The following is a 14,981-nucleotide window of genomic DNA, read 5'->3' on the forward strand; positions in this document are numbered from 1 at the left end:
CAAGCCAAGATAGTAGCCAAAGGGCCTTGTATAATCTCTTAATTCCCTATTTTTTGCTTTTTCAGCTGCTGTATGCTAGTTTAATTTTAGGAGAACAGCAGCCTCTACTGGTCAATCCCTGTATAGACTAGCATGCATTTCTTTTGCTGAGTTTATGAAGTTCCAAAATGGGCAATACCTTTTTATTTTTTGTTAAAAGACCAACAAAAACGATCAGAAAACAGTATGCAAGCTTTGCAGTTCCACAGAACCCTTCATTAGGGTGGGTATTTGTTAATAACAAGGAGGAAAGCAAGAAAAATGCCCAAGGGACCGCAGAAAAAGAAGCAGAGGTGGGATCAGGCGGCTAAATCCTTTTCCCTTTTCTTGTTTTTCAGCTCCAAATTTCCCTTCCCAAAGCTGTTTTTTTTTCCATCTTTACTCTAATGCATTTATATCCCACTCCTTTCCCCAAGGACTTCAGGACAAAGCTTACATGGTTCTCCCCTCGCTTGCTTTATCCTTAGAATAACCACATAAGGTAGGACCTTTTCGGTCCTGGCTCCAACCTGGAGGAACGCTCTGTCTAATGAGACCAGGGCCCGGCGGGATTTGTTATCATTCCGCTGGGCCTATAAGACAGAGCTGTTCCGCCAGGCGTTTGGTTGGTGCTGGGTAGGGCCCCCGCCAGCCGAAACAGGGTAGAACGGGACCCTCCCTATTAGAACATCCACCTCCAAAAAAGATGTTTCCTCCTCCTTTAACTATTTTTCAGTGACAATTGGAAATGGATCAATGAACTGTTTGTGCTGCTTCTGTTTATTTTTAAATATTTATATTGTACTTACTATGTTTTAAATTGCGCTTGTAATTGTCATGTCTATAAATGTGATCTCCCCTGAGCCTGCCGGAGCGGGGAGGGCGGAATACAAATTTAAACAAATAAAATAATAAAAAGAAATAGGTTAGGCTGAGAGAATGTGGCGGCCCCAGAGAGCTCTGTGGCATAGTTGGTATTTAAACCTGGATCTTAAGCCAGCATTCTAACCCAAGACACTGTAATGGCTCCAAAAATTTATTTGTTTTTAAAGGGATGGAAGAGAGATTCAGAGAACTCTCCAGGAGTGATTGGAAGGGGGGGGATCAGTATCTGTTTTTTAAAAAAGCAGGATAGGTTGACTTTCCTTCTTTTCCTCCTTTGGGCATCAGGAACTATCCAATTCAGAGGCAAAAATCATAGAATCATAGGGTTGGAAGGTACCTCGAGGGTGATCTAGTCCAACCCCCTGCACAATGCAGGAAATTCACAACGACCCCCCCCCCCACACACACACCCAGTGACCCTTGCTCCATGCCCAGAAGATGGCAAAAATTCATTCATTCATTCATTCATCTTTGGGGCCATTCAAGATGGCTCTGCAGTTAAACATTCCAAAGAACGCAAGGGCGAAACCACTTTTTTAAATAGCAGAACGGTAAGCGTCCGGTAGCCAGGTGTTGAACAGCACCCTCAGGGCAGCTCCTGGGATGCAGGTTCCATCTCAAGTTTAGAAGATTTTTGTATATAGGGTTGGGATATTTTTTTTGCCTCTATTTATATTGGCCAATGAAGCTGGAGGGTTCCGCCTTCTGCCTTTTGGCCTTTCCCGTGTGTTGAGTGGTTTGGATTGCGGCTGCGAGCTCTATTTTTTGTTTTTTTCCAATTGAACTGTGCAAGCGAAGACCTGCCCAAACTCCAAGGTGCTGCTTTGTGGCTCATTGATCTTTGTGTCCATTTATCTGTCTGCTCTCTTGCGCACTCGCCCATTGGTGCAGTGCCACACACACCATTCATATCTTATCTATTGATCAATCACAGTTTTTAGCCCACTCCTTCTCAAGGGTGCATATTGCTGTCCCGCACACACAACTTACCCACATATCACATTATACCAGAAGAGCACAACCAATTCCTTTCTCTGGCAAAGCCCTTCCTGTCAGCAGCCTTTCTGTCTAGTCCTTTCTGTCTAGTGTTTGTGTCCTTGAAGGTTTTTAAACTTTGGAGCAGTTGGAATGTTCTTAAACATTCCTCCACATCTCAGCCCAAACAGGAAAGGGCTTATTTTCAGTATCCCAAACTCAATGCTGTCACGACCAATAGTTGGGAGATTTCAGAGTGCTTCGTCCCTTTCTTTCAAATGTTTTTTTCTTGCCTCTTTTGGTGACTTCATGTTATTCAGAGGGAGAGTGGCGAACTAGAAAAACTGCTTTTTTTAAAAAAAAATGTGCTTTTGGTTTTACAGATTCCTTGTATATCACCAGAATATGGGACCTCCAAGTTCGTTTCAAAGCTGGCTAATTGCAGAGTTTAGGATTCATGGCCATGAACTGAGGTTTTCTTTCTCTCTCTCGCTCATTCTCACAACCCTTTGAGGGAGGCTCAGTCTGAAGGAGAATAATTTGCCCATGCACTTCATGGCCTCAGTCAGGAATTTGAACTCGGGTCTTCCCCAACATTCTCTGAGAGCTAAACTACAAGAGACGAATTACACGAGGATGCTCACGTGAGGGGAGTTGCAACGTTAGCCGGGAAGCCGAGTTTTAAAAGACAGATCGCAAGGCTTTGTCAATTTCCCCTCTCTACAGAGCAGCAAGGATAGCTCCTCACAGCTGTTGTTTAGTTCCTCTTCACTTCCTAGAAGGGGAGGTGAAATGACAAAGCCTCTGGAAGGGGAAGAGGAAATTAATAAACTCTCCGAGGAGCGATCTTTGCTGGCTCTGTAGAGAGGTGAAATTGACAGAGCCTTCTGACCTGTCTTTTAAAACTCAGCTTCACAGCTAACATTGCGACTCCCTTCACATGGGCATCCTTGTGTAATTCATCATGTAGTTTAGCTCTCTGCTCTACCACACTGACTCATAACTCTTCTGTCTCATTGCCACTACTTCCCCACCACTTGTGAATGTTAATTCACAAACCAGGTCAGGATAAAGAATTTGTACCCTTGCCCTGCCAGCTGACCATACTGTTCACAAAGCTTGAGATGACTGACAGCTTTAAATACTTCCGTCAAACACTCTACCGACAGCTCTTCAGAATATTCTATTGAGCAGCTGGAAACAAGAAGTTGAAGAGTTCGCCCACCGCTTCCTCCTTGGCGCTGACTGGCGCTTGTCCAGCCCAGTCTCATTTACCTTCCTTTTTTATTTTTTGTTGCTAGGAATGAAGATCGCGAGCGAGCATGGAGGGCGTCACGAGAAACCAAACTGGAGACCATCCCAAACTGTGAAGCCTGGTGAGTTACGTTTTTGCTGTGCTCAGAGCCGCTGTGCGGCATTTCTGCCCCCTGTACAAGCATTTCCTTCATCCAGTGGGGCTCTGTTCTCATTGCAGAGGTTGAGCTGTTGGGTGAATAGGGCACAGGGCATTTCCAGTGGCAGTGCCCTTGCTATGCTCCCCAAAAGGATGGAGATGTTGTTCCACATTGGTTAATTCTGCCTTCGGTGTATTGGTGAGCACTTTGGAGCAGTTCGTTTGTCGCTTGTTTTCATTGACGGATTAATTATCTTGTTAGCTGCCTCAAACCATGTGGAGTGTGCCATCAAGTCACAGCTGTCTTATAGCAAACCCCTGGTGGGATTTTCATGGCAAGAGACTAACGGAGGTGGTTTGCCATTGCCTGCCTCTGCAACCCTGGTCTTCCTTGGAGGTCTCCCATCCAATTGCTAACCAAGGCTGACCCTGCTTAGCTTCCAAGATCTGATGAGATCAGGCTTGCTTTGGCTATCCAGGTCAGGGCCAAACCATGCGAAGGGATATAAATATCAAAAGAAAAAAAACTATGGCAGGCATGATCCCACCAACATGACACGTTTTATCAGTCCCATCGATTCTACTGGAGGAGCCACAAAAACTTAGGTCAGTGGGATGCAAAACGTGTATTGGATGAAAACCTGCAGAAGCACAGAAATTGGCACTTGTTTCAGATTAATCGCCATGTCAGCTTTCTTGCATTTACTTATGTGTCTAAGCAAGTTTCTAGTCCTCAGTAGCTTTGAAAGGGCAACCATGGTGAAGACTCAAAACCCAGAAATTGGCAGGGTAATGATTTCCGTTGGCTAGGGTTTTCAGTGCCCCACATGCCTCCTTATCTCTCCCTAGGAACAGTGAAAGCCCAATACATCTGCAAATTTAAGGAACTGTGTGCGGATCCTGGCCAAATCCCCCCCTCCTCGTCATACATAGGTTTCCCAGCAAATTGTGTGGGCTGATAAAGGCCAAGTGAAGGAAGCAGATTCTCTGATTTTACATGTATTTCTTAGTGACCTCAGTGGCCTTGTGTTGCTGGAAGCCATTAAAACAAAGCTTCCAGTAAGTCTAAACGCTGATTCACTCACTCATGGACTGATCTCAAGCTCCTCCTTGACCCTCAGTGCCCCTCAGCCTGCAAAGTGAAAAGTCTTTGGGGCAAGGTAAGCTCTCCCCGTGACATCGGATCACTCCCTGGCCATTTTGTGCACAAATGTCATCGTCGGATTGCGCAGCTGCCCAGCAGTTTTCCTTTGCAACTGTCAGCTCTCCCAACTGCAGTGGCTCAGTTCATGTGTGACAACGCAACCGCGGTTTGTGGTCTGCTCAATACGTTTAGCCTGGAGAGGAGACTACTGAGAGGTAATGTGATAACCGTGTTCAAGTACTTGAAGGGCTGTCATATAGAACATGGTGCGGAGTTGTTTTCCGCTGCCCCAGAAGGTCGGACCAGAACCAATGGGTTGAACCTAAATCGAAAGAGCTTTCGGCTGAATATTAGGAAGAACTTCCTGACAGTTAGAGCCAGGGCCGGTGCCAGGGTTTCTGGCGCCTGAGGCGAGATACCTACTTGTGCCCCCACCCCACCCCCGGGCTAACCAATTTTAAAAAACAGAAGAAATGTAGGAAAAATGAAAATCACAAAACTTTGTAACTTTTTACATTTTTAATTTAATCCAGCCCTGCTGAATCTGACCACTAGTGCATACAGTCCAGAATTGTCTTGTACGTAATGGTTAATGAGTTGCCCTGGATACCAACAAACAACATAGAATGTGCCCTGACCTGGATAGTCCAGGCTAAGCCTGATCTCAGAAGCTAGCAGCAACAACTAAAGGGAAGCCCCCAGAAAAGGACACGTAAATTACAAACCGGAGAGCAATGCAAGTAATTGCATATGAAAATTTTTTATATATATACAAAAGTGCAAGAATGTGCAACACAGTTTACAATAGTTTCATGAATGAGGTAGAGTGGTCCGTCGCCAAGAGCAATTACAAAAATTCAGATATATACAATGATAAGCTCAATCGAAGGTGGAGAATGCAACCAAAGGAAAAGGCAGTCCATGTGTCCATAGATGGAATCAATAAGACAAAACTAGCCGACGGCTAGTTGTAATTGCTTTTGGCGACGGACCACTCTACCTCATTCATGAAACTATTGTAAACTGTGTTGCACATTCTTGCACTTTTGCACTTTTGTATATATATATAAAATTTTTTTTCATATGCAATTACTTGCATTGATCTCAGAAGCTAAGCAGGGCCAACCCTGGCATGTGCTTGAATGGGAGACCACCGTGGTAGTTTTAAAAAACAGGCTGTTTTACTAGCCAGGGCTGAACGTAATGAGGACTCCAAAAACCAAGAATGGCTTATGAAATTGAAGGATATTTGGGATTGAAGGCAGCATTCCCCAGACCCCACCCCACCTCCTAAAGTGACAACATTAGTGTTAAAAACGTACTTTTCCAAAAGTCAACAGAATGGTGTAGTGAGGAGAATCACTCTTGAGTAATGCCATGGGAATTAGCTAATAGCTGCTACTGTCTTGTGCAACCACATTTCACACTAGACTCCAAAATGTAATACCTCCTGTATTAGTTGGGTGAGCAGCACGCACCACAATATTTCAATCCTGGGCGAAGAACTGCAAGGTGTGGAACTGCAAGGCAGAATAAGCGCACGAAGCAACAGGCACAGCCTGGTTGCTTCTGCATTGCGCATCCCGTGGCACTCCTGCACTGGTGCCGAGTTAGGCTGGGGAGGGGGGAAGCGCACGAAGCAACAGGCACAGCCTGGTTGTTTCTGCGCTGTGCGTCCTGTGGCACTCCTGCGTTGTCACCCGGGTCGGACTGGGGACGCAAGCACACAAAGCAACAGGCCTGGTTGTTTCTGCGCTGCACGGCCCGCAGCGCTGGTGCCAGGTTGGGCTGGGGGGTCATCAGGGGCCGGCACGGGCCACAGCACCTCCCCCAGAGAGCTGCACTTGAGGCCACTGCCGGCTCTGCTTCAATGGACACGCCAGCCCTGGTTAGAGCGGTCCCTCAGTGGAACAGGCTTCCTCAGGAGGTAGTGGGCTCTCCTTCTATGGAAGTTTTTAATCAGAGGCTAGATGACCATTCTGTGAACCTGGGCAGTTCATGAGAGGGAGGGCAGGAAGGGTTGTATCAGGGCTTGGTTCTTGTAGCTCTTTCTTATATGCCCAGGGTAATGCTGATTGCTACTTTCGGATCAGGAAGCAATTTCCCCCAGGCCCGTTTCACTAGGGATCCTGACGGTGTTTTGCATGCGCATGGAGATCAGTCACTGGAGATTGGACTAGATGACCCTGGAGGCACCTTCCAGTCCTATGATTTTATGAATCTATGCTGCGATTTGGGCCTGGTGAGAAATGGCAGCTTGCCCTATCCAAGCTGGGTGTGGGAGAACAGACCCGTTGGTTTATTTATTTTATTTTTATTTTATTTCTTTCATTAGCTGCTTTTCCTCCAGATGTGCTCAAGATGGGTTACAGTGAAAAATATCAAAAAAACTGCAGTTAAAAACAGAGTTGAAGTTAGAGAGCGAGAGGGCCAAGTGTACCTCCCCAGGGAGATTGTTTCACTGTTGTAGGACTGTCACTGAAAAGGCCCTCTCTGCTGTACTCTCCAACCAAGCTTCTCTTTTAAAAAAATACCTAAAAATGAGTCCATATACACAATTGCCTTCTATATGCGATACATTAAAATATTGATAAGGTCTTCAATCCAGTGATTTACAGGAGGTAGGCTTTCGTCATTCCAATGTTGCAGTATAAGTCTTTTAACAACTGTACGGGCACGGAGGGTCCATTTCCATTGACCATCAGTTAGATTCCACGAGACAGACAAATAGTTTAACAGTACATTAACATCTTCAATAATAAATGATTTTTCTAATACAAAATTAATGACTGATAACTTCCTTCCAAAAGAGCTGAATGACTGAACGTGTCCAAAGCATATAGTTAAGAGATGTATCTTGTGAATTATACCCCCAGCAGTTAGACACTGCTTAAAACTTTAGTAAAAAAGACACTGCAATGTCCAGTAAACCCTAAATGTAATTTTTTGCTGAATAAGTCACAACTTAAGATCCATAGCAGCAACAGGTATATGGCTTAAAGCCTTATCCCATCGTGTTAGCAAAACTGGATGGTCCAGATTATTATCCCATTCATCTCTAAGGCTTTGTGTATCATATTTATTAACCAACCTCAAATATTTATGTACAAATATTGTAGGTTTCACTTTCTACATTGTTTTAATAAGAATCTCCCAAAGTGGGGAAGATTTTGAAGCTCTCAAAGCCACCAGGCCATATTTGGACACCAACAAATATTGCAATTGCAAATATTGTCATTCAGCAGAAGTTGGCACATCATATTTAGACCTCGGAAAAATAAGAACTCATCATTACCTATCAATTGATCTAAGGTAAAAAAATTCCCTTATCTGTCCAAGTCTTCCATAAGAAAGATTTCTTCCCAATTTTTAAATCTGGATTTGACCATAATGTTAGTTCAGCATGTGAGAACGGGTCAAATTGATATTGTCATGATATTATGCACCATACTTCCCTCACTGCAGAGATTGTTGGAGGAACAAAATCGATTTTAACGTAAGTAGGCCTTAATGCATGCTACTTAAAAAGTGGTTCCCAAAAAGAGGCCTCCATGAGAGCCCAAGATGGATATGCTAATTGAGACGAGCAATCTCAGGAATTTATACGCATTAATAAATATGCTTGATGATAAGAATGAAGATCCAGAAAACCAGATCCTCCTTCATTAATTGAAAGTAGGGGTGTGCACCGGCAAAATATTCAGTTTTCCGGCTTTGGGTTTACCCAAAGCAGGAAAAAGATTCAGAATATCCCAAAACCCAAAGCAGCAGGCTGCTTCAGATTTGGGTTATCAGAATCGCTTCGGTATGCTTCATAGTGATTCGGAGCATACCGAAGTAAGGGGGAAGCTGTCTACAACCCCCCACTGAACCCCCCTTACCCCTACCCCAACCCCACTTACCTTTCCTGAAGGCCGGAACTGGAGCCTCCGCTGTCCACACCGCCAGCTGGACAGCAGGGAAGGCCGGAGCAGGTGCCTCCGCCACCACAGTGGCCAGCAGGGCAGCGGGGAAGGCTGAAGCAGGCACCTCCGCTGCCTGCACTGCCACTTCCACCTCCACAGCAGCTAGCTGGGCAGCGGGGAAGGCTGGAGCCAGTGCCTCCACTGCCTGTGCCACCACTTCTGCCGCTGCAGTGGCCAGCAGGATGGCAGAGAAGGCTGGAGCAGGTACCTCCACTGCTGCAGTGGACAGCAGGGCAGCGGGGAAGGCTGGAGCTGGCGCTTCTGCCACCAGTGCCACCGCTTCTGCTGCTGCAGTGGCCAGCTGGGCATCGGGGAAGGCCGTGGCTGGCGCCTCCGCCGTGGGGAAGGCTGCTGCCTCTGCCGCCCACACTGCCCACGGCGCCGGTGCCAGGATGTCCCAGGTAAGTGGGGTGGTGGTGGGAGGGAGCACTTTAAAAAGGCCTCGAAGCGACCTGAATCGCTTCAGGAAACTTTGATTTGTTATTTCCTAATCAGGGCCATCATACTGGCCCCGATTTGGAAATATCGAATCTTTTCAAATTGGGTCCAATTCGAATTTTTTTCCGATTCGGGAACCCGAAGTGTACACCCCTAATTGAAAGTTGTATCCTCTTTCAAGAAATCTTAGGTCTTGTTGATGGGACAGGCAGAAGGGTCTCTCTGTGTGATCTGAGCTCCCAGGCAAGAACTTATAGGAGAAGACTCTCCTCCAGATACCCTGGTCCCAAGCTATGTAGGGCTTTGAGGGATAGAACCAGCACCTTGAATTGGGTTCAGGAGCAGATTGGCAATCAGTGCAGTTGTATGTTCCCAATAGCTGGCCCCGACCAGCGGTCTAGCTATAGAATTCTGCACTAGCTGCAGCTTCCAAACTGTCTTCAAAGATAGCCCCAAGTAAATAGCATTGCAGTAGTCCAGTTGAGATGTAACTAAGGAATGGATCACTGTGGCTAGATCTGACTGGACCAGGAATGAGTTCAGCTGACGCATCACTAATTGGGCTTCTGTGGCTGATGGGCCAGTCAAGCAGGCCTCGCCCTGTGATCTTAACATATTGGAGACAATGATCCTCCAGATACCCTAGTCCCAAGCCATGTAGGGCTTTAAAGGATAGAACGAGCACCTTGAATTGGGCTCAGGAGCAGATTGGCAGCCAGTGCAGCATTGGAATATTGAGTTCACATGTTCCCGCTAGCGGATCCTGACCAGCAGTTTAGCTGCAGAGGTCTGCACTAGCTGCAGCTTTCAGACCATCTTCAAAGGTGGCCCCAAGTAGAGTGCACTACAGTAGTCCAAACAAGAGGTAACTAAGGATCACTGGGACTGAATGTTTGTTTTTCGTTGTGCCGAACATTTGTTTTTCTTGCCCTAGATTAACTAGCTTAAAACTTAAGAGCCCTGGATAGGCATTGTAGAGCAGGAAGGAGTTGTTTGCATCTCCCTCGGCTAATGTGTGTTCTTCCCCCTTGTGTCTCTTGTGGTCCTCTCCTGCGTGGGTTCATCTCTGCTGGGTGGGGTCTCCATTTCCAGCACCAAACCAACCACTGAGGAGGTCAAGGGCTGGGCCCAGTCGTTTGACAAGTTGATGAAAAATCCAGCCGGCAGGAACGTGTTCCGGGAATTCTTACGGACTGAGTACAGCGAAGAGAACATGCTCTTTTGGTTAGCTTGCGAGGAACTCAAAAGCGAATGCAACAAGCAGTCGATTGACGAGAAGGCACGGGTGATATACGAGGATTACATCTCTATCCTGTCCCCAAAGGAGGTATTTTTACATAGTTACCTCATAGCGGAACTTTACTGAGCCCAAGAAAAGAGGTCCCTGCTCCGGTGTAAGAAGCGTGAGTCGAGAAAAGGTTCCTTCGATTAGAGCTAAGTACCAGTTCTGATGGAACAGAGAGACAGGATCCAGCCCGTTGCTTTTGGGCAGTGGTGGGTGGTGTTTCTCAGTTGGTGCCCAGGCATAGTAAGAGGTTATCATAATAATAACAACAATAACAACAGTAACATTTGATTTATATACTGCCCTTCATGACAACTTAATGCCGCACTCAGAGCAGTTTACAAAGTATGTTATTATTATCCTCACCAGGGGTCATTTTGTAGAAAAAGAACTGCAGGAGCTCATTAGCATAACTCATTAACATATGCCACACCCCTTGATCGAGCCAAAATGGCCAGGATTCAGCTGCTGCCAGATGGGGGAGTGTTCCCCCACCTGGCAGTGGCACGATCAGGGCCGTTTTCCCCCCAATCCAGGCCAAAACAGGCCCAAAATGGCTCAAAATGGCAATTTGGGGCATGTTTTAGCCTGGATCAGGTCCAAAATGGCCCGGATTGGGTTGGTACCGGGCAGAGGAGGGGTCCCCCACCAGGCACCAACCCAGTCCTGGTGGTTTTGGTCCTGATCCCGGACGAAAAGGGCCCCAAACGGCCCAAAATGGCCATTTGGGTCCTGTTTGGGGCTGGATCACGGCCGAAACAGCCTGGACCAGATCAGGGCCCATTTTGGCCTGGATCGGGGCCTAAATGGCTGGAATCTCATTGGTGGCACCGACCCAATCCGGGCCGTTTTGGCCCCGATCTGGGCCAAAATTAGCCAAAAATGGCCATTTTTGACCCATTTCGGCCAGGATCGGGGCTGAAATGGCCAGGACCGGGTTGGTGCCAGGCTGGGGAGGCTTCTGCACTGACCAGATCTAGGTTGTTTTGGCTCCAATTGTGGCCGTTTTGGCCCCAATCGAGGCCTAAACGGTCCAAAATGTTTTAAAGTCAGGTGGGCGGGGCCACAACTTGGGGGAACTACCGGAACAGTGTTGTGGTGTGTTCCCCCACAAAATGAGCCCTGATCCTCATGACAATCATCCTGTAAGGTGGCTGGAGTTGAGGGAGCGTTGAGAGAGCTGTGATTGACCCAAGGTCACCTAGCTGGCTTCAAGCAGAGCAGTGGGGAAGTCAAATCCGGTTCTCCAGATTAGTCCTGCTGCTCTTAACCACTACACCAAACTGCTTCCCAGAAGCAAAGTTGGTTATGTGTGCATTTCTTCTCCCTACTGGACTATTTCTCTTCTCCCTACTGGACTATTACAGGAGTATCTCAAGCACAAGTTTATGTTTGAACATGTATCTACCCTGCCTTTCAGTTTTTACAATCCAAGGGGATACAGCTGTGTGCCATAATGTTTTCTTTTGTTGTTAGCCTTCCTGCAGGGAGGTGGGGTATCAATTTTATAAAATAGATAAAAATAAATAAAATAATCCCCTCTGATTGGTAGGCAACAGAACCATCCCATCGGGCAGGCTTTATACCTATTATGAGAGATAGTGTGGTATAGTGGTTAGAATGTTGAAGTAAGAGCTGGGAGACCTGGATTCGAATCCCGACTCTTCCATGGAAGCCTGCTGGGTGATCTCAGGCCAGTAATCCCAGGTGGCTTAACCTCCCTCCCAGGGTTATTGTGGGGATAAAATGGAGGAGAGTGTAGTGAGCCCCTTTGGGTCCCCATTGGGAAGAAAAGTAGTTCCTAAAAAATTCTGCCAACTGCCCTTCAATTTCCATCAGCTTCTAGCCTGGATTGCTGAGCTAGAGGGACCTCCATTTCTAGTTATGGCGGGGCGCAGACACCTATAGCCCCAGCCTGCTCTAAACACCTTTATGGCTAGACTTGACCATAATGAAAATAAAGCAACTTCTGTTGAAGGAGGTGAACTTTCAGTCTCTGCGTCAGATCAGTTATTGCTGCTATTTATGTTGCGTGTGTGTTATGTGCCATCAAGTCGCCTCCGGCCTATGACAACCCTATGAAATGAAAGACCTCCCAAATGTCCTTTTGTTAACAAACTTGCTCAGATCCTGCAAACTGGAGGACGTGGCTTCTTTTATTGAGTCCAGCCATCTCGTTTTAGGTCTTCCTCTTTTCCTACTGCCTTCCACTTTTCCTAACATTATTGACTTTTCTAGAGAATCTTGTTTTCTCATGATGTGTCCAAAGCACGATAGCCTTAGTTTTGTGTTATGTTAGTACATAACATACTTATGTCAGTACATAACTTAGCTGCCTCTTTTCACTCAGCTTAAGGCAGTCAACAGTAGTAATTCACAATGGTATGTATATATTACTAAAATGCCATTCCTCCAGACCCCTACAGAAATTGCAGTTGAATGTCTTTTAAGATAGAAAAGTTTCCCTGGCCCTTCAAAAAGAGGAGTGCTGTCAAAATTTATTCCATAATTGAAAGTTGGCAGCAAGAAAGGCAAGAGAAGAGGTCCGTGGCAAGAATTCTGCTTCACTCTATTAATGGAGTAGACTAGGGATCCCCGGTTTTTTTTTTAAGCCTGGAGGCACCTTTAGAATTCTGATACAAGATGATAGCTGGAGCCACAAAATGTCTGCTGTAGGAGATGGAGCCAAGCACAAAATGGCTGCCACAAGAGGTGGGGTCACGCACAAAATGTCAGGAAGTGAGGTTATGCATAATTCTAGTAGTAAGTCTTCAGTCTGCCTTAGGTATTCCTATTTTGGGTGGAAAGCCGACTTAAAAATATTTTAAATAAATAAATGAATATTTCAGGCATAAGTTTTGTTTAATAGGATGCCTTTTAATTTAGACAGGTCATCAGATCTCAAGTGGCCAATCAGAAGCCCTGCTGGACAGGAGTCCCGTCTGGCTCCGCCCGCTTTCTAAAAACACTTGGGAGGCACAAGAAAAGGTGTTGGTGGGTGCCACATTGCGGACCCCTGGAGCAGAGTGTAGTTAGCATGTGGGTTTGCCAAGGCTCTTCAGATATGTGGGTTCTGGCTCCTGAAGTAAGCGTCGGCACCTTGAACTGAAGCCCCAAAGCAAATTGGAAGCCAGTGTTTTAACAGCTGTATCGCAAGTTGGAAACAATCTGCCCCTGCTAACAAACCACTCACTGCCACATGTTGTATTAACTAAAGCTTGCAGGTTGTCTTCAAGGGCAGCCCCACATACAGTATATTACAGCAATCTAGCTTAGACGTTACGCATTCCAGAAAGTGTCCCTCTCTGTTCAAGTTTTTTGTCTGTAACTTTGAGTCCTCTCCCTGATGTTCTGCATCCCACCTACCACTAACTGGTGTTTTGTTTTGTGTGTTGTTTTGTTGCCCCCGGCATTCAGGTCAGCCTGGACTCCCGTGTGCGTGAAGGCATCAACCGCAAGATGCAGGAGCCGTCCTCGCACACCTTTGATGATGCGCAGCTACAAATCTACACGCTCATGCATAGAGACTCCTACCCCCGTTTTCTGAACTCATCTATTTACAAATCTTTAGTCCAGAGCGTCTCGCGGTCGTCTTCGGAGTCCTAAGCCCCTCCCACCTTCCCGGGGGGTTCATATGTGATGGGACCGTTCTCCTTTTCCCACAGGACAAGAGTGGTTGAAAAAAAAATGGACCTCACCACTTGGACTCGCGTCACTGAAAGAGCTAAAGCGGCACCCCGAATCCCACAAGTCACCTTAGTTTTTGACTTCTTCCTGCTTGTCCAATCACGGGGAAGCTCGCTTTCTGTAATTTTGCCCCATCTTCATCCACAGAACGGTGGACAGTGGCTCCTCTGTCATGTGAACCTCAAACTCAGGCCTCTGCTTTTACTACTGAATCCATGCTGGCCCAAGGTTGACCCTGCAGAAGAAGAAGAGGGTGGACGGGTGCGGGGACCATAAGGGGCAAACAGAGGTGTGGGGGGTGGGGGAAGGCCAAAGTACTAATTCCTGAATGTTGTCCTCTGATCTGTTGTTTCTTTCCTGTTCAAAAGAGCTGGTTGCACGGTGGTCCTGTAGGACCAAAGAAAAGACCTCCGGTGGTGCAGGAGGGCTGCTTTCATCCCCGGGTGGCAGAAATGAAGAAAAAATAGCACTTCCTACGTAGTATGGTGCGCATTGCGTTGCTGATGTAGCAATCTCTCCCAACCCCCAAGGTTTGTGGCTCTGCTCACAGCCAAACCAACTGAGGAGTAACCCTGAACATCCTAAAATCGTTGGGTTTGCAGGTTGAAGTTGCGTTGGGCAAGTTTGTCAAACTAGGGGCAGAGATGCTGTTTAGATGTGAACCCTTGCCCAGCTGAGAGTGAATGAGCTTTTGGCCGTTGGAGGCAATCTCCCATTGAATTTCTGCTCAGTTCGTAAATAAACAGAACCCACTCTGAGCTGCTCTCCTTGGCCACTTCCCTCCCAAATTTTCTTCCTGCAGCAGTTGGAAGGGAGGGGGTGGGAAGGGGATGGGTTGCTCCTCAGACCATCGAAAGTTTTCAGCACAAAGCTCTCTGGGGGTTACAGCTCACCAGGACTTTTGGGCGCTTAGAAACTCGGAATGCCTGAGAAGCGGCAGTGACCAGAGATCTTTGTCCTGCGTTCTCCTTTTGATAAGTCTCCAGTAGGCTTGACTGCTTGGGGGAGCAGCTCTCTTCACGCTCTTCCCCTCAGTGGCTGTTGCAAGGGCGAGGGAGTGCTTCAGTTCTGGGAGGGGAAGAGACAAGGTTTCCCCCTGGATTTCTTAATGGTCCAGTCCTTTTCTGAGCTTTTTGTGAACTCTCTGAAAAGGCTCAAGAAGAGCAAAACCACACTCTGCCAAGAAGAGGT

The 14,981-nt window shown here is 46.8% G+C and overlaps 1 protein-coding gene across 4 annotated transcripts in view; it reads left to right on the forward strand.

Annotated features, from left to right (window-relative positions):
* Positions 1–14,548, forward strand: part of RGS19 (regulator of G protein signaling 19) — a 95,140-nt gene extending 80,592 nt beyond the window's left edge. For all 4 annotated transcript variants that reach the window (XM_054979953.1, XM_054979954.1, XM_054979956.1 and 1 more), the window contains 3 exons: positions 3,180–3,254; positions 9,911–10,145; positions 13,521–14,548. In XM_054979953.1, the coding sequence (XP_054835928.1) occupies positions 3,180–3,254; positions 9,911–10,145; positions 13,521–13,709 (499 nt within the window). In that variant the 3' untranslated portion in view covers positions 13,710–14,548. The remainder of the gene's footprint in view (positions 1–3,179; positions 3,255–9,910; positions 10,146–13,520) is intronic.
* The last annotated feature ends 433 nt before the right edge of the window (positions 14,549–14,981 follow it).

This window comes from Eublepharis macularius, chromosome 5 (assembly GCF_028583425.1).
Source record: "Eublepharis macularius isolate TG4126 chromosome 5, MPM_Emac_v1.0, whole genome shotgun sequence".
In the NCBI taxonomy this organism is placed as follows: Eukaryota; Metazoa; Chordata; class Lepidosauria; order Squamata; family Eublepharidae; genus Eublepharis; species Eublepharis macularius.